This window comes from Colias croceus, chromosome 5, assembly GCF_905220415.1.
Source record: "Colias croceus chromosome 5, ilColCroc2.1".
In the NCBI taxonomy this organism is placed as follows: Eukaryota; Metazoa; Arthropoda; class Insecta; order Lepidoptera; family Pieridae; genus Colias; species Colias croceus.
The window spans coordinates 7,778,167-7,802,124 of record NC_059541.1 but is presented as its reverse complement, the minus strand read 5'-3'; the positions used below and the strand labels follow the sequence as shown (position 1 = coordinate 7,802,124).

The following is a 23,958-nucleotide window of genomic DNA, read 5'->3' as shown; positions in this document are numbered from 1 at the left end:
ACAGTCCACCCGTCGAGAATTATGGCGGCCGCCTTGTAATTATATTTTTTAATTTATCTTCCTTAGCGAATACAATGGAGGCGCCACCCTGCCACCGAAGCGCTTCCTTCTCATGCTGAATATTGTATCAGGCCGCTGAAAAAAGGAAAGAGCTTTAATTACAAGCGAGCGCGCGGCCGGCATTACGCGTTAAATATTTAATGTTGTCTCTTTCTTGTCCTGTTGTCAGCGATCGCCTGCTCGCCTCACTCCGCAGTCCGTAGACCCGACATCAATAATAATTAAAACACCTATTAACTCATTCCTCCTCGACTGACCTGTTATTATCTATCGTATACTTTAATAATAACATCTAAACTGCTACTAGTAGGTACAATTATATTTTTTGTCACGAACGCTCATTAAAAAAATGTTTATTTTAATTAATTACACGTTACAGTGACAATGCTTTTTTTAAATATGTAAATGGCAGTCATTTTTTATTAATTTTCTTTTGAAATATAGCCAATCTTATTTATTTCTTGATAACACTTGCAAATTAAGCCAGACCCGTAGCTGCAGTACTTAACTCGAGGAGACAAAGTATAAAGTGTCGACCCCCATCCACCCGCTAAAAAACGTCTCTAATATTCTTTTAGAAACGGTGGCATTTACGGGCTATATTTTATCCTGAATTTGCATACGCTCCTTTTTTCTTCACCCGTCCTCTATTTTATGGGTGAGTTTTTTTTCTATCCGAGGGCTAAGATACAAAAGGGTAAAACGCGGGGCACGCTCGATAATTAAATTGCACGGATCCGTGTCGCATTCGTGCTCAGCGAACATAGTCAACAATTAGTTACAAATGTACCTACATACCTATTCACGACTCTGTATCTAGTTTTTAATATCTACTTATCTACTGTCTCTTTTACCGAATGACACATGATAAAAGGTAGGCAATAGCGCCCAATTAACAAATACACATATCAATCAACGATTGGTTCCATCCGGGTAGTTATCATTTCAGATTTGATTTTTGATGTGTGATCCTAATTATGTTAAGAAAAATATTTTCATTAGATCTAATTCCGAATAAGATATATTTTAAATTTTAAACTTAAAATATCAAGATATCTAAAACATAATATCTAAGTTATACTTAAATATATTGATTTTAACCAATTACTGAATGACTGATGTCATAAATTGAACATCCTACTTAGCTAGAATATATGGCATAGGTACATAAGAATATCAGCTACCTATCAATTATCTCCTACATACTACGTCTTTCTTTCTGATAAGTGCTTAGATATCTAGGTATATAAATTCTCGTGTGCCAGTGGCGATACCTATAACTCCATGGAAGCGGCTTGACCGATTATGATAAAATTATTATTTAATACATGATAATGTTATCCTAGAAGCACAACGTTTACCGGGCCAGCTCGTAATTTGTTTTAATATTGACAAATAGTTAACTTAATAGATTTAAAACAAATAGTCTGTACGACTATAATATAAATACCTGAAATCAAAAATTGTTAGCACTTCCCTGTATCTTTGAATTTAAGGACCGAAGTTAAAGTGATTGCTATCATGGAATTTGGGTAATTTCTTCTTAAATCTACTTTTTGTAATATTTCAACGACAGCGTCGCGTTCCATAATTTAACTAACAAATTAGGAGAAATCTTACCCTGCTCTAAGTCAAATTACCATAATTGCTAATCAAATGTTGTAGAAGCAGTCGCGGCGTTGCTTCGCTCTAATTACGAATTCTAATTTCCTCTCTTGTTTTACAGGCCTTTTGAATTTGTAAATTATTACCCTACAGGCTATCAAATGAATATTAAGATTTTCTAAAGCAAAGTAGAAGCTTAATTAATACATATTTTGTTAATTTACCTACCAGTAATTGCAAATCTTTGTACTAATTTTGCATTGTTACGAAGTTAGAACAATAGTTATATTTCCGTTAAATGGAAAGAAATCGTATGAAAAATTTTGTTGAAAAACACAATGGCCAAGGTCACCCCATTTTTTAAATACATAATATGTTGTATGCATTGCATTATTGCATATTAGCTTTTGTAGGAAACTATCAAGTTTTAGTCAAAAGCTGATATTACGAATTAATGAGTCTTTTTCACGTTATGGTACTTACTGAAGAAAATGTAGAGCGTTCCCTTTGGAGATTTGCCTTTGTATTGTATTAAATTAACATTTAAAGACAGATCAACATTCGTCTTTTATGTATATTAGCCGCTTTCACTCAGTGTACATTTTATTTTTATAATATTTTTACGAAGAATATTTCGTAAAGTTCAAAACAGCTTTCCTTTTCAAGAAAAACTTAATAACATCAAAAGTATTCGGGAGCAGTGTTGCGCGAGTTTTTAATTCCCTTACAAGTCTACTTACCTAACACGGGTTCCAATTAAAAACGAGCGACAGGTTTAAAATGCGAAGTGGAGAAAATGTGAGGAGAGATGGGGAAATATGCTCGTGTTTACGGAAACCTCCTCGGGCAAATATTATCGCGAAACGAGCGCGATCAAATATTCACAAAGACGAGGCGACGGCGGCAGGCGCGGGACGCAACCCTCTCCAACTTTCAAGCCCTTCCCTTTGCACGCCCTACACTAATTACGTTTAGAGTTCTTAAGCGAAATTACTTAGGCCCTCGCCACCCGCGCCGCCTCGCGACTCCCTCCCGGAAATGAGGCGCGCAGGAAAAACAAGAGGAAAGCGCTATACGCGTAAGACACTCGCTGTCTTTGAGCGTCCCAAATCCGAGCAATCCCCAAAAATGTTGATTTAATGATTTTTTCTTCATTTTCACGAACGTTTTGTTCATGAGCGGTTGCTAAGTGAAAAGCAATTAAAGCATGGACGAATGATCACCGCCCTCCACCTCGCCCCCGTGAGGCTCCACACTCATCCCATTTACAACATTCGTCTATTAACAAAAGACAACAATATATAACTAACTTAAAAACTACATATCTCAACATCTTTTTCTTGAACATTCCCAGACTTATAATGTTTGGTAAAATATGAGACGGAAACTTTTATTCAATGGCGAATAATGCCTGTTTAATAAATAAATGACCGTAAGTACTAGACTGTCTCTTTCCCTTACAGAATTAAAATTATAAATTCTGTGCATACATTTTCTCTTAAGAAGAAATATTATTGGTTCCTCTAAAAATATGTTCGACGGGCTCAATTTATTTGAGTGCGGTTTCCACTGATATAATATTGTGGTGGTGTAATCCTAAATTAAAACTAAGCTATTATTTTCATATCAAGTAATTAGTTCCTAAAGAGAAGTTTCGACCAATGTGATGACGCGGGTAATAGATAGTTACTACAATAAACTTCATAACTATAAATAAATAATAATAAATAAAAACATTTATTCTCTCACAAGGGTTAAAAACTTTACAATGAATGAATAATACACATAATACATTAGGCAACCTTATGAGAGCAGGCGCCCGAAGTGGGTTCTGTACACAGTTCTGTAGCACCTATGGTACGGGTCCGCCACTTAGTACCTATATCTATAATACAAAAAAAAAAACAATTTTACAGTTTGTCAGTTCTATAGATTTCTGAAGTAAAAAAAACACGTAGGTAAAAAAATTGTCACAAATAATTATATAAAACGAAATCAACCGCTACGAGCTTCCTTGATGCTTTTACTTAATTTGGCAGTTCAATTTCCGGAAATTCAAATCCATATAAATCTGAACATATAATGGAGATGGTAAATGTCTTCATCTAATCGGAAGCAACCGTCAGCTTGAACATTTGAGTTTCATCGCAGGCAGTAGGCACCCACAATAAAGCTGAATAATTTCCTGTTTTACTTAAATTATTTTGATGCCTTAAACGGTGAATCCTACTATATAATATCCAAGTTATAAGTGGTTAGTTAACATTTTTAAGTTTAAATGGATATAAAGTTCTAAAAATATATAAATTTACTTTATTATTAGGTACGAATCAAACAATGGACATAGGTAGGTACCTATTTAAGTAATGTAACATACATAAATTATCTGCCGAATCCCCATATAAAAGTTTTTTTTTATTGGTAATTGTAATTATTACTATAATTAGATAGGTTGGTATATAAAATAATAATTCTAGCACTATCATCTGTTAAACATCTTCACATCCATATGAAGGCGATATGCTTTTACATACCTAGTTACCTTAATCTCAGGTTAAAATAAATATCAGGAAGCTTTTTATTTTAATTATTAATTAATAAAAAATATCCCAGGTAGCTTAATAATTTAATTATTAATTACCTAATAAAAATATCCATCTAGAATTTTTCGCATATTAGTTTCGCTTCATAATTATTTAATTTATAGGGAACAATAAAAAAATGTTTAATGAGATTTAAATAATTAATGAGCCTGCATTTTTTCAGCAAATGACTGGTGCGTGGGGTCGCAATGAAAAACAAGGCATAATTGCAACCCCATCCGCGAGGGACCGCCGAAACTCCGTCAAATGGTGCCTACAAGGGAGCTCTTTAATATCCTAGCCATAACTGAGTCACATAAATCTCAACGTTATTTTAAAATAAGAAATATTGGAATAATTTATGTCTGCCTGGCCAGGCCACTTACCTATTGTATTAGGTATATAATTGCATGTACAATGTACATAGTACTTAGTAGGTACGTATACGCATATTATTCCATAGATGTAGAGACGATATTATTATCTACCTGATTACCGCCAACCTATTTTAATTGATTATTTCAATTAGTATCAAACTTTTAAAAAGCACTTATAAACATTCTATCTATGTACATAGTCAACTATTATATACTTAGTTTGATTAAGTTCCTTTATGAGCATTTTTATATTATGTCGATCGGTAAACGGTCGCTAAAGATAAGTTTCAGCAAAACTCGATAAAAAAATTATCAAGATACCTACATTGTCAAAGTTGATTTTTTTTTATTAAGGAATAATTAACATTGACCGTAACGTGCAATTGTTATATCTTCCAGAATTATTCTTTTCGCCGACCGTTACGATTAAATTCCGCTAGAATTGCTCAGAATTAATTCTCTATTGAAATGTTAATAAAAAAGTTTCCTCGAAACTAAGTTTTTCGAAAAATTCAGTTCGTTGGTTAATTATAATAACGTTACTGTATAATCGCAAAATCTGCTGAATGTGGAATAATAAAGAGTATTCAAATGATTGACATCTCGCCGGGCGGTCAACCGCTATGCTACCTACTTTTAATATTTAAAATAAACTCACCCCTGCCTTAGCTTCAGTAATCGATTGTCGAAAATCTGACCGAAATCAGAATGATTACAATCAAATTCAACCTACTTGAATTACTTTCATTGTAGTCATTTTATCGATTGCAAATTCTTGAGAACTTTTAGGAATATATTGTAACTTCTATCTACAATTCGAGTATATTTTTGGGAGAGTGATTCCTTTATTGCATATATTTTAACGGATTTGTGTTGATCATTTCCAGAGAGGTCATGTTTGCTTACATAAAAATTAACTATTCCCCGATGGTGGTAGAGACGTAGGTACCCACCTAAGTATAATACCTACCTATGTAATGTATTATGCATTTCTAAAATCAATCGTAATAAATATACCGATGATGTCAATAGCTTTCTATCTAAGCTTTCTATCTATTGATCTTTATCGACTAGGAACTGGATATAAGGAGAGATAAGAAACTAAACGAAACAACGAAAGATCTTAGTTGTTTCGAAAAGGACCTAATTATTTTTAAATTAATTTTGTTTATTTTTAATGAGTATAGGTAATGGATCGTAAAATGTTTGAGTTATTTTTCAACTTTTTTTCAAAATGAAGAAAAATCCATTTAACAACTGTCAGGTATATTTCAACTTCACATACCTACAGGTTTTGATTACGTCTACACCACACTGGTCTACACATTGCTTGTCTGTTGCTAAGTAGATACACTGGTAGGTATACTTATTTTTCGATGATTGTAATAAAAAAAAACATACCGGCCGAATTGATAACCTCCTCCTTTTTTTTGAAGTCGGTTAAAAAGAAGGTCGTGTGGCCTCGCTAGTTATTTCAACACTTTAACTTAAAACTTAAAAAGTAAATTATCCATTAAACCCATATTATTTACAGCGACGTCTACTTGAATTAAGTCTAAAAATAACGGCATGCGCTGAATACAGATGTCGGACTCGTGCGATACTTGTGCCACCCCACTAAAACACTATTGAACAAAAAAACCCAACGCAGATTGTTTACTCCACTTTTTACCTTTTTTAAAACTTCTGTTCACCTTTTTAGGGTATTTTCGTCGCGCACGCGGCTCCCGTTTCTCATTGAAAAATACGTCTATTGTGATTTGACGACGCCTCAATTCATCCCATAATTTAGTTATCTATTAGATACAAATTTGAGGATTTGTACCCTACGTGATTTTTATTGCGTTTTGATGCACGTCGGATCATTTAATCATAATCGGACGATCACAATTCGGTAAACAAGGAATTTTGTGGACGTGTTTGTTTTTTCAACTTTTGTTGTTTATTTATAAATAAAACACAGCTTAGATATGGTAAAAAATCGTGTATTGTTTTCTGAATAAAGAGTCACGATTAACTTTATACAAAAATATTCATAGTTGTTATAACCAAATTTTATTTAAAATAAGTTTTAAAGGGGAAAGAAAGTAAGTAAAAACTAAAATATTTCAGACCATGGTTAGTTAACATTCAAAAAGCAGTTTTTTTTTTACTAACTTAGTATAAAAGTAAATGCCACATAATTGGTGTAACTTAAACCAATAAAATATTGAGCCCTGTAACAAATGCAATTGATGTTGAATTTATTATGTATGTGTAGGTACTTTTATCTTAAGTTAATTATTTACTTATTTCCTAGGAATTTTTTGCTTAATATGATAACTTAATATTTACTATACCAATTAATACGTTAAATTATAAATATGTAAATTGAATCGTTACATGCAGTTTAATTAAATAATTCTTGAGATAACGTTACTTATTAAGCAGACACTGCAATCCCATTATTTAATGTTAGCATTTCGTTATCTTTCAATATCTGTAAATATTATTTAAAATAATAAGTGACCCACCAATTTTTATAATTATTTAAAATACGCTCAAAATTACGAAATGAGAAATTGAGAATTGAGATTGCTTGCGCAATATAGAACAAGTGCTTACATCGCATCGCCTTAACTTTGTTAAATGTATTATTTGAGACCTTCCAAACAATTGAACTTTTTTCTATAAATAGAGTCATTAATAAAAGAATATTTTATACATATTATGTAGACACAAAAAATGAACTAATACTTTTAATTAATATTAAAAAATGTTGTATCAATTCGGAGCCTTTTAGGACGGTTTATGAACTATTTATTGAGGCGAGATATTCGTTATATTTCTTCTCTTGTGCTTGTTGTAATTTCTGCAGTTTCTTGACTAATCCCTTACTTAACTCCTTTCCTTCGTGATCGTGTGTTGGTAAACCCTGGAAAATATATTTTGATATTATTAAGTACACTACATCACCACAACATAGTATAAAACAAAGTCGCTTTCTCTGTCCCTATGTCCCTTTGTATGCTTAAATCTTTAAAACTACGCAATGGATTTTGATGCGGTTTTTTTAATAGATAGAGTTATTCAAGAGGAAGGTTTTAGTATATAATTTATTAGGTTTTAGACAAAGCGGGCGAAGCCGCGGGCGGTAAGCTAGTACTTTATACTATACTAAACATAATCAGCTGTTAGGATATGTATGGAATTTGTTACCGAGATATATTATAGTCTGGATAAGCTCATAGCTCTTTCATGCGGGTACCACGCGAGAGAACCCGCGAGATCAAGATATTATAAAATTTACACATAATATAATTTCTTGAAGCGCAAAAAACACCGTTTATAAGTTTAACTTTGTCTGTTTGTTACGTATCACAGTTCGATCGAATGAATGATTTGATTTTGTTAAGGTTAATCGATGTTTTGTTTGTCGATATTTATTATATCAATTGGATTTAAACTATAATAAAAAAAGTCTACCTTATCATCAAACTTCGAATATTTGTCCGACTCCCGTTTGAACATCTCTCCAGGAGGTATTTTCTTCTGTTCTTCTTTCGCCTTCTGCGCTTTCAGCAATTCTTCTTTCTTCTTCTGCTTTTCGGCTTCGATGCGTTTCTTCTCCTCGCGCTCCCGAGCAAGCTCTTCTTTGCTAACTAGTTTCACAATTGTGCGATCTATGGGGAATTAAAAAAAATAACAATCAGTTTCGTAATATATTTGCTACATGTTAGACTGGAGAATTAAAAAAAAAATTAAAAACACTAGATATTTGCTACATAATATAATAGATTCTTACACTAACACTAACAACCTTGATTTCTTTAAATTATGATATAAAAATCGCTGTTCTACCTTTTCCTATGGGTAAATCACGGTGCAGTCACTGGAGCATTTACAAGTCAGAAGAAAATTCGTCGTTATTAAATTTTATAACACAGCTGTTCTTCGAACACGGATTCGGCGTTTAACAATAAACTGATTGTAAAACTAACGAGCACATAGCATTACACGAAAATGGAATCGAACGAGGGTGAAGCGACGCTTTTTGGCAAAATATTCAAACCAAAAATTAACGCAAGGTTTAACGAAATATTACAGGTAAAGGCACACTGAGCATTTCTATCTGTATAACTGCAATCTCCAAAGTATGTTACTCTAAAAATTTTCGTTAATTTTCGTTAATTTCGATAATTAGATATATTTTCTTATTCATTTAGATTTAATTCTTAATAGCACAGACAACTTGACAATTATTAACTCTTAACCCGTAGTAAACAAATGTTCTAATACTTATGATGCTTATCTTGATGATTTCGATAAAGATGATGATATTAATAATGTGCCACTCACCCGGCTTGTCCTCGAGCCGCACGCCCAGCTCGGGCAGCACGCAGTCCCGCAGCGCGTCGCACAGCGCCAGCACGGGCCCGCACGCCGCAGTACGCGCCGCGTCGCGCACTTGCCCGCGGAACACGCTCAGCGCTTCTAAGTACGGCATCACCGCTTCTTCTAGCTGTGGGTTATCGTTATTAAGCTATTGCCACAGAATACATAATAGTAGCTAAACGCTACAGAACGGACACTCTCCGCCTCCCGCCAAAATTAAACACTTACCTCACCCCGCACGATCAGCCTTGTTATGGTACCCATTTCCCGCAAGGACGATACCAACGACGTCTTAGACGATACGCAACGAAGATTGACAACATTAATCAAATTGACTTAAAGTAATTTTATTATTTTGGATTTGTGATTATCGTTTTTCGTAGAAAATGGTTAAATATTGTGCTGTTTACGGATGTATTTCATCAGAAAAACGCGAATTTTTTTTTACGCTAGTCTCAAATGTGCCAACCATAAAGCGTTACACAAACACATTTGCAGTCTCTACAGTGTGACTGTCAAAACGATAATTTTGTATGGAGTGTCCGGGGTGTGCTATTGCATAGCTTCTATCGCGGGCCTTGAGCGCGGGGACCGAATCCAGAAATTGCGTAACGAAAAACCTCACGCTCCCCACTCCGACGGGCACGGAGGTGTGGCTCGAAGGCATGCTATGCAATAGCTTTACCGCGGCCGTGGCAGTCCCCGAGTGCCACACGTCTTTTTTATTCTACTGTCAAATACACGAACTAAACGATTTAAGACGAATTTAAACTTTTGTACATTTGATAGACATTGACCTCATACAAACAGACTTACGAGTCACAATCGCTGAAGAAAGTGCATTAGAACTCGTGAACGAATACATTTACTCATCCCACTAATATTATAAATGCGAAAGTTTGTGAGGATGTGTATTGTGTGTGTGTTTGTTATTCTTTCACGCAAATTCTACTGAACCGATTACAATGAAATTCATCACTTTATCCTGGAAATCCCACGGGAACGGGAACTATGCAGGTCTTCCTTTGAAAACGCAAACGAAGCCGCGGGCGGAAATCTAGTATACCATAAAAATGAAGTCAATCAGGCCATTACATTATTTAAATAAGGTTCAATGTCTGTGCAATGCACATTATTGTTATTACATCAATTCGGTACACATGCAATCACAAACAGGCTAGTCAATCTATTCTCGCCATCGCACGATTTGATCGCTAAAACAAGTCTATTCATTTATATTATAAGGTCCTTCGAGCTGGATTGTGTATACTGTACAGTGTACAGATTCAAATCTAAAAATCTGTTCTTTAAATTACTGCATAACGATTATCGATTTATCTTTATTTAACAAAAAAAATTCTGACATAATATTAAAGACTAGCTTCCGCCCGCGACTACGTCCGCACGGAAAAATTAAGAAAAATTAAGATTTATTTTTTTTTCTACGTATTTTTCCGGGATAAAAAGTATCCTATTTTATGCCCAGGATAATAAGGTATAATTATACCAAGTTTCATCGAAATCGAACCGTTAGTTTTCACGTGATGCCTGAACAGACAGACAGACAAAATTTTTTTAATCGCATATTTGGGCTTGGTATCGGTCCAGTAACACCCCCTGCTATTTATTTTTTCAATATTTTCAATGTACAGAATTGACCCTTCTACAGATTTATTATATGTATAGATAACTTACACAAACGTTATTAGCATCGCCAACAGGGAACCCAATGAGGCCTCTAGGACCTTCAATAGCTCCAAATATATGAAGTATATCTGTAACGTATCTCGCTGCAGATGCCAATAGTGGTGAGTTCCTTGGTGTGGTTTGACGTAAGTACACATGGACTGCGCCTACTAGCTCCCGGAGTGCGTCTATGGCACTTCTAGTGTCTATGTTATCTGTTATTAAAATAAACAAAAATAAATGAAAAATGTTTTTTTATTATGAAACATTATAAGCATGAATAATTAAACATTACAATGATTGTGATACATTACGTTAAAGATACAAAGGGAAAACCATTTTGGTAAGTAAGTATCTAAATCTTCTTGAATTTAAAAATAATCTTATCACATAATTCTAATTATTTATATCTATTTGTATGTGTGTTTGTGGCTGCCTTTTTCAATAAATATAATGTAAAATCTTGTAATTGATGAATTTAAAATTCATCAATTACAAGATTTTCATCATTAACGAAGTCACAGACATATACTTCTTAGGTTATTCTACAAAAAGCTATAAATTTATATCCAATTAACATACCACAAAGTGCAGCATGAACTTGCTCCTTCACTGTTGCTATTTTATTAGAGAGCTGTTGTTCCTCTGGACTCCATTCCCCTCCGCATCCTTCATCATACCCACTACGTAACGCATCTTTGACAGTCAAGAAGAATTCCTAAAAAATGTTAGAGATTAAGACAAGTATTACAACCAAATTTTACAGATACATATTATTATTCTGAACTAGCGGTCCGCCCCGGCTTCGCCCGTGGTACATGTTTATGTTTTCTTTCCATAAGATCCATCCTCATACTTCAAAGAATATTATAAAAAAAAATAATTATCGAAATCGGTCCAACCGTTCACGTGTGATGCCGTGACCAAGGAAAACGGGTTTCATTTTTATATATATAGATGATAGATGATAAAAAAAACAGATTGACCCACAAATCTCGATATATTTTATTGCTGTTAATCTTAGCAATTATACGATTCTATCAAACAACTTACATTAAACAATTTTTCAGTTTGAATCGCCATTTCCATTGTATTATCTGAATAATCTAGCGTATCCTTCCAGCCGTGCAATAGAAAAGCGATACGCAACTGACGCGCTGTGTGACGTCGTAACGCATCAGATATCGTCACGAAGTTCTTCAATGATTTCGACATTTTACAACCAGCTATGGTTAGATGACCAGTGTGTAGGAAGTAATTCACCCATCCTGGCTTGTCGAAATATGCCTGTTTAAATGAAACAACGCTAATTAATCATTTTTATCACAATTTACACTTTCATCATATTTATTAGGGCATCATAAGAAATAAAAATGTTAATTTTACTATTTATTAAAAAAATTCTGTCTTTATTTATACTGCAACTCAATAGAGAAAAGACTTGACCTTTTGCTTGTAATAATTTAACTCAAAAACTAGTGAAACTTATTAAAACGTTATTCCACCAGCATAATCCTACAAACTGAACAATGCAACAGGCAATTTTTAATTTGTTTTTTATAATTTATCCCAGTTCAACAAGGGCAGAGCACAGACAAGCAGCTATTATTGTATAAAAGATGGTTTAAATGCTGCATATAACACAGAAAATAATTCATAGCTTTAAAAAATACTTTATTTACTCATGAAAACACGAATGCTTCATTTACTTACCTCACTTTGAGCCAACTCATTATCATGATGCGGGAACTTCAAATCCACTCCCCCAGTGTGTATATCTAAATTGGAACCACACACATCGCCCGCCATAGCCGAGCACTCTATATGCCAGCCTGGCCTGCCCGCGCCCCACGGTGAATCCCATGATGGTTCTCCGGCTTTACTCTTCTTCCATAGAGCAAAGTCATTGGGCGACTTTTTCTCAGCACTTTCATCGCTCAAATCACCTGTAATTAATAGATAAGTATAAAGGAACTGCATTTTAGACTAAATGAAAATATAAGTTTTTATCTTATAACAAAAAGTAGCCTATGTTCTCCCTTATTTTTTTTTTTATTAGATTTCTTTGGAATGCTGGAAAATTTTGCTATCACTGGTAATAGCAAGATAAACAAAACTTTAAAGCAGGGCATTCTCATATAAAGTGCATAGCCTTGGTGTAGTAACATGACCACAAGATACACAAATATTTAATAATGTACAATGCTTACCTTCTCCTTCTTGCAAGGATTTTGCATCCCCATATGCTTCTGGAACCAGCCTAGCATAATGATGTTTGTCTTTACCATCAAATTCACTAACATTAAAATACACTGATCCTTTTGATTCATAAGCTAGACCGTTATCAATAATTTTCTGTATAAATTCAATAATTTGTGGTACATATTCGCTAACCCTTGTTAATACATCTGGAGGTAGGATCTGTAAAAAGATTAAACAATTACTATCTATTATTTTAATAATATGTATAAGATTTACGAATTATGAAAGAATATAAGATGGTATTGTACAGTGGATTGAGTTATTTTGAATGTTTTAAAATACTATATATTAAAAATCGAATCAACATACATTTAGCGCCTTCATGTCTTTATGGTATTCATTTTCCCAATACCTAGAAAGTTTAGTGAATACTGCATTGTCTGTGACACTCGCACCATATTTGCTATCTAACCATTCTGATAATGGATCTTTAGCAGATTTTAACATTTCAGCCTTAGCAGAATTAATTTTTTCTTCATCATTCGATTCTACAGCTGCTTTTAATTCTTTAACTGCTCTTGCAACACTGAAAATAATAATATTTCATTTATTATAAAATTAATAATTATTAAAAAGAAAGGGTATACTAAGAAATAGTAGAATTTGAAGTTTGATTTAAACTAATCTAACTAAAATATTAATTTTATAAAGAGTTAGTCTTACTCCCTATATATTGTGTGTGTTTGTTACTCTTTCACGAAAAAACTACTGGACCAATTACAATGAAATTTAGAACACAAATAGAGGGTAACTTGGATTAACATATAGGATAGGTTTTATCCTGGCAATCCCACGGAAAGGAAACAATGCGGGTTTTTTTTTAAACACAGGTGAAGCCGCGGGCGGAACGCTAGTACTTAAAAAAATGTTGATGAATAATATGAATTATAGCTATAAAAAGATAAACTATTGCCTGCCTGTGTATTTCTCATCCCCATTTGTATTCTCATAAGATAATGAAATTATAGTGAATGAGTCACCATGTACTCAAGGTATACCTAGGAAATATTGGTAGTCATAACTGATATTAAAAGTAAGGGATGGTAATATTTTACAGTATATTGGATATTAAAAATTGTATACTTGGTACTTGAACAGTTTTTAAAAGCCCTTGAGTGTAACATGTTTATTGTATGTGTATGTTACAGTAATTCAATAATTTTGACAGATTATTTCTGTACTACTTTGGCACAGCAGTGCAATGAACTCAAAACAGACTATGCCATATGCATGATGCAAGCTTGCAAATTTGGCTTCGCTCTATAACCAAATAATACTTACTTATCTAGAATTTTTTGTAAACAATTTTTCTTGTCTACGTCAGCAGTATTTTTCACTACTTCCTCATAATAATCCACAACAGCAGTAGCATCATCTACAATTGTGTTTAAACTTTTTTCCTCTCCAATATATTTCTCATATAAATAATTTTGTCTTCCTCTTTTTATAATTTTATCATCTATATCTGTTATGTTCATCACAAAAAATATATCATAACCAAAATAGTCAGCCAGAACACGTCGTAAAATATCAAATGATATATAGGACCTGAAATTAAATTTTGAAGTATTATAAATGTTTAAGTTATTGTGCATATACATTATTTAAAAATTATTATAGTTATCAATATGGAAGAGCAACAAAATCCTTAAAGTGTGTACCTTGCATGGCCCATATGGGAAGCATCATATACCGTAGGACCACAACTGTACCAATTGACTCGATTACCATTGGAACATACAAACTCTTCTTTTTGTCGTGTAAGACTATTATAAAGCTTTAAAGTTGGTCTTGCTTCCGACCTCACTGGCGGGCTCCAACTGGGTTGACTTCTCTTCGACATTTTTTAAATGTTTAAACTATTCAAACAAAAGGAAAATAAAAATTAAAATTTTAGGTAACCTCAAAGTAAACTCATGAAAAATATAAATATTACAAAACATACAAATTATTTTTTGTATTATGCGTTATTACCGGTTTATTTGTTTCAAATTATATAGGTATTATCCTTCATTTCTTTACAGCACTTTTTAAATAAATGTAGTCGGTATTTAGGTACTCATTTACTCGTTTTGACACGTGTGCTGACATCTGACAACAGCTGATGACTGATGTCCATCACATGTCAATGTGTCCAATGTCCATCTGTGTAAAGGTGGGTACGGACTGGTGACATGGAATGTGTCATGCAATGAAAGAATTCACCGTATACTTGGCGCGTTTATTCTAGATCGCTCGAGGAAAGTAGTGGGGGCAGTCTGCGCATGTGTACAATCGTGCACGGAAATTCTTAGCGTGTTATTAAGCATTTTTTATTTCGTATTTTTGAACTTTAGTAACTTAACATACTAATATTATAAAAGTGAAAGTGAGTTTGTTTGTCTGTTATATCTTCACGCCTACATGGCAAAACCGATTTTGATGAATTTTGATACAGAGAAAGTTGGGACCCTGGAGACGGATATAGGCTAATAAAAGCGGGCGAAGCCGCGGGTAAAAGCTAGTTTATGATAAGTTGATAACACTAGTTTTTACTTGTAACTTATCTTGCAAGTAGGTAAATTAAGAAAAATTAAAAAACAAAAGTAAACAGTTATTAATATATATGGGTTACACACTTTGTAACAATTTCTCATAGTTTGGACGTCTTGTGCGATGCTACGAACATTACAAGCCGCGCGCGGAGCGATCCGTGATTTGTCTGTTTTTCGAACGAACACAAAGGGGCAAGGAACACGAACGCGGGAGGTTCGTAGTGAATGCGCGTTATGAGCGCGCTATGCGTCCACGCTTGCAGCGAACATGCAATGAAAGGCAGAATTATACATTTCATGTTACGTTTCACCAGTCTGTACCCACCTTAAATGTCACATGAGAATATTATAAAAACTAAAAAAATTATGGCATCTGTTTTACAAATTACATGTTTTAATTTTGATGCAATAATGCTTAGTTAAATGCAATAGAATTACGTTAAACAATGCAACATAGTCTCTTTTATCTGCCATTGATACAGACTAAACAAAACCACAGAGCAAGTAAAACAATACTCATAAATTATTTAGGTACCTACTAGATTTGCTTGTCAAGATAATAGGTGATTTTGTTCTTCTTGCACTGTGTTCTTGCATGTGTGAATATAATATTGAACATGTGTGTATAGATTGAAACATAAATACAAACGCGTTTCGCCTCTATTGAACTACTTTGTACATCGTATATTTACTCCATTTGTGTTTCTTTTAAATAAATTTACCAAATCTAAGATTATATACAAACTAAAATGGCTCTCTGTGCTTGCAAATGCTTAAACGTTATATTACAAAGTGATAAAATGGAAGAAATCACCGATATCGAAAGACTGGAGTTATCACCGACGGAACAAAGAGACATTTTTTTCAGTGAGGTATAATCGGTAAACATTATTCAACCTTGACTTTTTAAAGACATTTGACTTAAAGTTTAATATATTATACAATTTTAATACATTACTGACGGAATATTTACGAGAGCAAGCACTAAGGCGATGATAATTAATAGTAATACGAATGGATGCTGTTACAGAATAACAAAACATCCACTTGAATTCATTATAACAAAGGTTATTTTGGTAACTAGCTTGTAGGTTTGTTTTCTATGAAATACGAACGTTATATAATGTTAATACTTTATATATACATTTTGTCATGTAAACGTATATGTAAATTATGTTTTAGCTTTCGATAATTAATATAATATATTTTTTTATACAGTAACTTTATATACCTATTTTTCAATATAAACAAAAACATTTATTAATCTAATGTACGGGAATGTTATTGGATATAATAACTGATATGAATGAAAATCTAGTTTAACAGAACAAGCTTATCAGTAGACTTTATCAAAATATTTAAATGTGTTGAAGTACTTAAATCAATATCTGATAAAAAAACAAAATCAAAACAGTACATTGATGCAGATGAATTTCTTCCATTCTTCTTTCTAGGAATTTTAATATTTGGAATAAATTATGCCCTATTATTTGTTAATTATAGTTAATTAATTTATTTTCAGAAATTAATCTCCTGTCCCTTGAGTATATTGAGGAATACTGTTGTTCAACCAGCACTTGTTGGGGATCGTGTTGTCGGACGATGGACTGTAGAGTCATGTTTAGCTTGTGGACAGACAACTTTTGCCAAACTACAAGAAAAAGATATAGCACTTATCAATAAGTCTATACAGGTGTGCATACTTAAAAAAAAATCATTAAATATATAACTTTAATGAAGCAAAATAAATTAAATGAATACCTAATTAACTTATTTATATTTGAATAATATTTTTTTTTTCAGTATACTTCATTTAAGTTTTCACTTTACACCATCATTAATATTTGTATAGACTATAGATAGATAGGGAGGCGAGGTAGCTAAATGGCGTAATTCAACGGCGTCGTCGAGACTTATCAAAATCGAAAGAGAAAATAATTTCGAAAAGAAAAGCTTCTATGGTAAAAACCATTTTAGCGGTGGGTTTGGCGTGTACGGATTTTCAAAAATGTAAAAAAAAAACAGTTACTTGGGCATTCTCGAGCGCGTCAGATATTCATACTACGTATGCCCCAAGTGCCTCTGATAACAACGGTATACTAATCTGCCGGTTTGCGTGGTGGGGCTAGGCATATAAATTCGTCAAAAATGCACAAAAAAAAATTTACTCGAGCGCGTCAGATTTTCGGAAGGGGTGTTAATTAGGCCCCAAGAAAGCTCCCCTTAAAAAAACTGACGATTACAGCATGACGATAAGTTACGATGAATTTTTGAAAATGCAGAAAAAAAAAGTCCTTTTGAAATACTCGAGCGCGTCAGATTTTCATAGGGGAGGTTTATCTAGGTATCCTGAAAGCATATTTTCTTAATCTGATAAAAATGTTGGTGGGTTCTCTTAATCTGACCGAAAAAGGTTTGTGGGTTTCTTTTTTTTAATCATCGTTATTTCATATCAATTTTTCTTACCACCCTCAGTTTTCAAGATATACTCGAAAAACCGGGAGTTTGAGTTTTTATGATGCTTCAAGTAAAAAAAAATTAAACTTTGGAGAAAAATGAAAAGAGACCTTTTTTTGTAAAATAAAATTACCTTTTTTGTTTATTTAAACTTTTTTTTTTGAAAAAGTAAAGTTCGCGACTTATATGCTGCAACGCGTTTTTCGGAAGACGAAATGGCTCCTCCAGACTTCCGGTCATGCGGAAACCGGCAGATTTTGTGTTTTTAGTAAGTTTTAGATTATATTCTTCAAAATAAAAATAAAAAAAATCGCGCTCGAGAATACCGGGTGAACGTTTTTTTTTTACAAGTTCGCGACCCTATAACTCGGCGGCGTCAAGGACTTATGGTCAGATTAATTAAATTTAGTCTTAAAACACTGAAATCAACCCCCAATATCTTAATCTGACGCGCTCGAGTATTTCAGACTATCGATTTTTTTTTACTAATCTGATCGTCTATCCTAGGCGCGCGTCACTACATATAGAGCTAAATAGTGAAAAAGTTTGTTCTATTAGGTCTAAGGTATCTCTCATATCTTAAACTGCCACGCTCGAGTATTGCAGAAAATTCCCCTCTTCGCCTCCCTATCTAAGAGTATAAATCTAATTATCCTTTTTTAATCATATTAAATCTTTTACAGACTACACAAGAAAACATTATCAACCTTAAGAAAGCAACTAACTTCTCTCCAGTTTTTAACCTACTCGTCCCGGATTTATCAAATGATGCTGACATGAAAGAAAATATAGATACAAACAATCAGGTCATAGGTACAAAGAACGACTTATTGTCAATGGCAGCAATTGGGTTGAGAAAGCAGTTAAATCAGAATCTACAGTCACAATTAGAAGCAATAGAAGAAGCTGTGAGACAGTATAAGGAACAGAAATATGCAGAATATGAAGCTTATAGAGAAAGAGCACAAAGAGATCATAAAATTTTATCTAGGTATGAGAAGTGATACCAAATTATTTGTTTGTAATTTACTTTAGAGCACAGAAGCATTTAAAATCTATGACTATGTATGTTTTTTGAATAGTCCATACAATTTGTGATTGAACTCACACAGATAAAAAGTGTTGATTCGTCAGTATTAAACAAATAATGCTATTTTTATTTGACATGACATACAATTTATTTGCAAGTCTGGTGCTTGAATATTTGGCACTGATGCTAATGTTTACAACTGAGAAAAGCAATGAACTAAATAGTAAAGTGTTTTGATTTCTTTATTTTCATCAATGATTTGTGTTTCAAGCTTATCTATAAAGATAGCTTATTATTTATTGTCTAATGAGTTATGAGTACATGTAATCTTCTGTTTTGTAGTTATAATTTTTTTTAAACACTGATATTTGTTATAAGTACATGAAAAATCTGCATATTTCATTAATTTCTAGTTGATTGCATTAAGTAGTTTAAAAAACTTCATCTCATTAGGGTGCTTTTCACTAGAGATTTGCGAGTATGGGTAGTGAGGGATTCATTTGTAAAGAAACAATAGTATCGCTTGAAACACTAAATGAATCAATATGATTGGAACTTCCCTCGCTACGCATCCTCGCACATCTCTGGTGGAAAAGCACCCTTTAATGTTTTTGTGAGAGTAACTATTTGTGTGAAATTTCCAGTATTATAAGCAAAACAAGAAACAGTGCAGATAGCGATGGTTGGATAAACAACAACAGTGTGGACAACGGCCCGCCGTCCCCCCTCGCGCCGCCTCTGCAGAGACGGAGACTGTCTTCCCTTAAAGATGCTAAGAAGTTTACACACAATGTTGTTAAGGTACTTGTGCACCATTGAAATAAAAAATTTCCAAGTTTTATTGTAAAAAGATGCCACATATATATTTTTTTTTCAAAAACAATAGCCTCAATATGTTCAATTTCGAAAGGAGTATTGATTTAAAACAACTACCTAATTTAGTCAAGATCGGCCTGGTATTTTTTTTTCAGCATTTTTCGATTTTCCCTATAGACTTGGATTTTGTCTACTTTCCCAGTAAAAAAATTCACCAACTAAAATTTAATTTTAAATATAATTTAGATTTTACTTTGTGTATGCTTTTATATTATATTTAAGTAGTGTACAATGTATTTAGGTATGCTTTTATTATAGTTATTTTTAACACTATTTATATTTTCTTACAAATATTCAAATAATATTGGATTGGATAACATTGTGTTTTTGCATTTTTCAGCGTTTAATAAGTTGTGTTATTATGTCAACAGACAAATGCACAGATTCCTCATGAGGAGGATTCCTTGGATGCAGAAGATATATTCGACTTAGAGGGCATGGATTCACGAAACATGGCCTCTGATTTTGACGACTATGATTCCGATCGTAAGTTTATTTATTCTGATAATTTTTTTTTGTTAATCTTCATTTTATGGTTATTCAGGTATTAGTTTGTTTATAGATCATACCTATTTAAAGTAAGTGATATAATTTCATATAATTTCCTGGTTCCGTTAAGTAATCTATATATATAAATTTATTTAAATTTCGTGTGGAAAATTCATATGTGGAAGTGTGAGATAGTGGTCTGATGACTGATTTGTAGCATTAACATTCGATAGACAGTATGTGTTGTAAGAAAAGTAAATAAGCTACATTTTCTGAACACTCTCTAATAAGAACACCCTTTAATTTTACGTCAATGCAGGGAAAATGTTCTAATTTTTTTTCTCTTAATCTACACTAATATTATAAAGAGGAAAACTTTGTTTGTTTGTTTGATTGTAATGAATAGGCTCATAAACTACTGGACCGATTTTAAGAATTCTTTCACCATTCGAAAGCTACATTATCCACGAGTAATACAGGCTATATATTATCACGCTAAGACCAACAGGAGCGGAGCGACGCGGGTGAAACCGCGCAGCACAGCTAGTTTGATATAAAATATCACACTATACACATATAATAAAATGATGTGTGTTGTACAGCGGAGGGCAGCAACGACGAGGGCATCCACATAGCGCGCGGGCGCGGCGCGGCGGCCGACGTCGCGCGCTCGCTGCCCGTCAGCGTGCCCGCCTACCCGCACCACGCCGCGCACGCTGAACTCGATGATTTTGTGAGTGTCGACCTTAATTATAAGTATAAATTAAACTGTAGTTATGCCCTTGGCTTCAAGCGTGTACCTTTCTATTTATTTATTGTTTTGCTTGTATGCATTGAGTTACTATGTACTACGTACTAGATAGGACATCGCTACTACACTCTTTGTAACACGAGTTAGAGGCAAACGTCACAAACTCATTTAGTCTGTGCCGGGCTGTGCCCCCCACTTGCCGCGTCAACACGTGCTATTGCTCTGTTCAAAATGCCTTCGTGTGTGCTGGGATATTGCACTAATAATTCAAATAATACAGCAAAATGCAAGGGAATAATCTTCGTATATTTTCATCGTTATACACATAATTACCGAATCTGTTTAGTTTTTTGTTGATCTTCACTTCACCATTTTCATATTGTTTATATATTATATTATCAGTCATACAAAAAAATGTGTACCCAATATTGTTAAATAAACAATTAATCAACAGGAGGAGACTCAGGACATAGCGGCGAGCATCAAAGCGCTGGCCCGCTCGGTGCACGGCGACGTGTTCGAGCTGCCCCGGCCGCGCTTCTCCACACAGATCTAGCGCCACAGCGTACGTATAAGCGGCCCTATGTCGCCACCGTCTCTTCTGTGACGCCGACACGATCGCGGACTTATTCATTAATATTATTATTCTAGACAGGGTGACGCTCAAATCACGCTCAAAATTATTAGCTGGGTGTAGACAGTACAAAGTGATAAGACTTTTAAATGATCTCAAATAGACGAAACGTTATATATACATTTCACGACCGCCGCGGTCGTCTTCGCGTCACCTCTTAGTGTAAGGACCTGCTCCTAAATCAAAGTCAATATCGTGTTGTGTATATCGTAGTGTTACAGTGTGCTTGAGTTGTGGTATACATTGGTGCTTTCGATATGTGATCTGTGACCCTAACCCATACAATATACCTACTGTTAAGCTTGCGTGAGATGAAGCATTTATGCCTAAGATTGCGAAACCGACCTTTAAAACATCTGTTTCTTCCAATAGCCAATTCTTATAATGTAAAATAATTATTTCATCCAACAGAAAGTTGTACTGTGACATCTATATCCTAGAAGTTAAATCAAAATTCAGTTGTTCTTGCGGTTAAAATAATTGTTTTGTGTTATATGATGGCGTGATAGTGTGGCACAAACACTTACCTTATAACAAATAATGTTTCGTAGTCTTATGAAGAAGTATGAAGGTATATGAGAAAATATATATGACGAGTGATGTGACAATAGTAATATCGATTTGCACATATTAACGCCATGTAGTAAGTCAAGTATCTAAAATCGGTTAGTTAAGTTTTATGATCATTTTTATGTAAATAAAAACTTTTTTTTTATAATTTTTGACAAAATAAAGAGTTTTATACTTTATAAAAAATAAGACTTGAAAATCAAAGGGCATGCACTAATAGAAATGTAGTATATAAGCAAGAGGCTATGAAATGTTGTTATTGTCTGATTTATTTACTCATACTACCAAAAAGATTTGTTACATCATACATAATCATATTGAGTACAATGTTATAGTGAAAGTGTAGTTATTGCAAAATTAAACTACATTTTGTTCCAAATAATAAAAATACAATACTATAATTTTATTTATCATCTAAACTAAATACAAAGTAGTTTATATATTCGCGTTATCATTGCATATTTTGAAAATACACGTATCATTTAATATTAAAACAATAAAAATTGATAAAGAATGTACAATTAAAAACATTTAATATTAATCATAGTTAGATAAAATAGGCAGCATAATAATTAAGTTGAGAGTCAAACTAATGTGGTTTAATTTTGTAGCTTTGATTGTAATGTTCGTAACGTTTATTAAACATATTGTATCGTATGTTAACTAACATCTAAGTCATATCTCTGTTAACGATCACTTCAGAGTTTTCTATTAGTTATAATATTATCGTCGTGTTATTCTAATGATAAGTCGAAATTGTACAAAAATGTTAATTACTTTCATTTACTAGTCTTTTAGGGTCACGAAAATCATTATTAAATTTGTATTCATGTTTTCAAATGGTTTAATTCATGAAATTGTATATAGATTCCCCTCCCTACGCGCTACGTACCGTAAGGGATTGTAAAATTTAATATACCCAATATTTTTATATCCACATTTTTGAATGTTATTCGAACAGCTGGACCTGGAAGGAGTGGGATAAGTAAAGAGATGATGTATTTTACGTGTAAGAATTCTATTTCTTTGATACAAAGGTGTAATTTTAAGAGTTAATTCTTTAGAGTCAAAAGTCCACGTCTATCAGTGTCTTCCAATAGCACTGTTTTTATAAGTTTTACTTGTGTTTTTACTATTGTGATGTCGAATTCAGTCAGTTGTTTATTTTACTTTACTTATTATATTATGTTTTTCTGGTGTGACGACAATGCGAAGGACGTTGATTGTATTGAATATTAGTGATTTATGTAATAAAAGAGAAAGATATAATATCGTTGTTTTTATTATTTAACTTTCCTATACCATATTTCTTGTTTACTTTAAAATACTAAAGAGCCGATTTAAGGTTATCAGTACATATTTGTCAACTGTTTGTTAGAAATACACGCTGCTTTGCTTGTTTTTTTACGAGTCTGATTCTTAAACAATCTTTTACAATATGTTTGAAAAATTCAATTGAATATGCAATTCAAAAGAGTATAATTATTTTCTTACTGAATTGTTAAATATAAGCATTCATGATATCCACAGAAATTACTATTCTAATACATTTATTGTATCTACCTATATAATAAAATATAATTTATATTTTATTAATATTTTTTCTGTACTAAACTTTTTACTTACACTTTAAAATATGACGTAAGTAACCTTCGATTTGTCAATCATGAA

General features: G+C 33.1%; 2 protein-coding genes across 3 annotated transcripts; one reads left to right on the top strand and one right to left on the bottom strand.

The window, feature by feature from the left end:
- Positions 1 to 6,676: 6,676 nt before the first annotated feature.
- LOC123691919 (cysteine--tRNA ligase, cytoplasmic) lies at positions 6,677 to 14,979 on the bottom strand. 2 transcript variants are annotated; one of them, XM_045636507.1, is made up of 12 exons: positions 14,921 to 14,979; positions 14,608 to 14,805; positions 14,228 to 14,494; positions 13,256 to 13,472; positions 12,895 to 13,105; positions 12,398 to 12,630; positions 11,738 to 11,971; positions 11,267 to 11,402; positions 10,694 to 10,899; positions 8,963 to 9,125; positions 8,090 to 8,286; positions 6,677 to 7,538 (listed from the first exon to the last, which is right to left on the bottom strand). In XM_045636507.1, the coding sequence occupies exons 2-12, from the start codon at positions 14,787 to 14,789 to the stop codon at positions 7,413 to 7,415; spliced, it is 2,172 nt and encodes a 723-aa protein (XP_045492463.1). In that variant the 5' UTR covers positions 14,790 to 14,805; positions 14,921 to 14,979; the 3' UTR covers positions 6,677 to 7,412. The 2 variants fall into 2 exon arrangements, with proteins under 2 accessions (XP_045492463.1, XP_045492464.1); XM_045636508.1 differs by having other exon boundaries at positions 14,892 to 14,935.
- A 1,069-nt stretch (positions 14,980 to 16,048) lies between these two features.
- LOC123691739 lies at positions 16,049 to 23,556 on the top strand. Its single transcript, XM_045636276.1, has 7 exons — positions 16,049 to 16,352; positions 17,003 to 17,173; positions 18,621 to 18,928; positions 19,612 to 19,768; positions 20,215 to 20,329; positions 20,935 to 21,065; positions 21,538 to 23,556. Exons 1-7 carry the CDS (start codon positions 16,230 to 16,232, stop codon positions 21,637 to 21,639), a joined length of 1,107 nt encoding a protein of 368 aa, XP_045492232.1. The 5' UTR covers positions 16,049 to 16,229; the 3' UTR covers positions 21,640 to 23,556.
- The last annotated feature ends 402 nt before the right edge of the window (positions 23,557 to 23,958 follow it).

Bases quoted from the DNA above. Each gene is read 5' to 3' on its own strand.
- LOC123691919 (XM_045636507.1), bottom strand. From the start codon at position 14,789: ATGTCGAAGAGAAGTCAACCCAGTTGGAGCCCGCCAGTGAGGTCGGAA. The intron at 13,106-13,255 runs GTATGTTGATTC...ATCTTTTTACAG, and splicing joins AAGACATGAAGGCGCTAAAT to ATCCTACCTCCAGATGTATT. The intron at 11,972-12,397 runs GTAAGTAAATGA...TCATTTAAACAG, and splicing joins ATGAGTTGGCTCAAAGTGAG to GCATATTTCGACAAGCCAGG.
- LOC123691739 (XM_045636276.1), top strand. From the start codon at position 16,230: ATGGCTCTCTGTGCTTGCAAATGCTTAAACGTTATATTACAAAGTGAT. The intron at 17,174-18,620 runs GTGTGCATACTT...AATCTTTTACAG, and splicing joins TTATCAATAAGTCTATACAG to ACTACACAAGAAAACATTAT. The intron at 18,929-19,611 runs GTATGAGAAGTG...TGAAATTTCCAG, and splicing joins GATCATAAAATTTTATCTAG to TATTATAAGCAAAACAAGAA.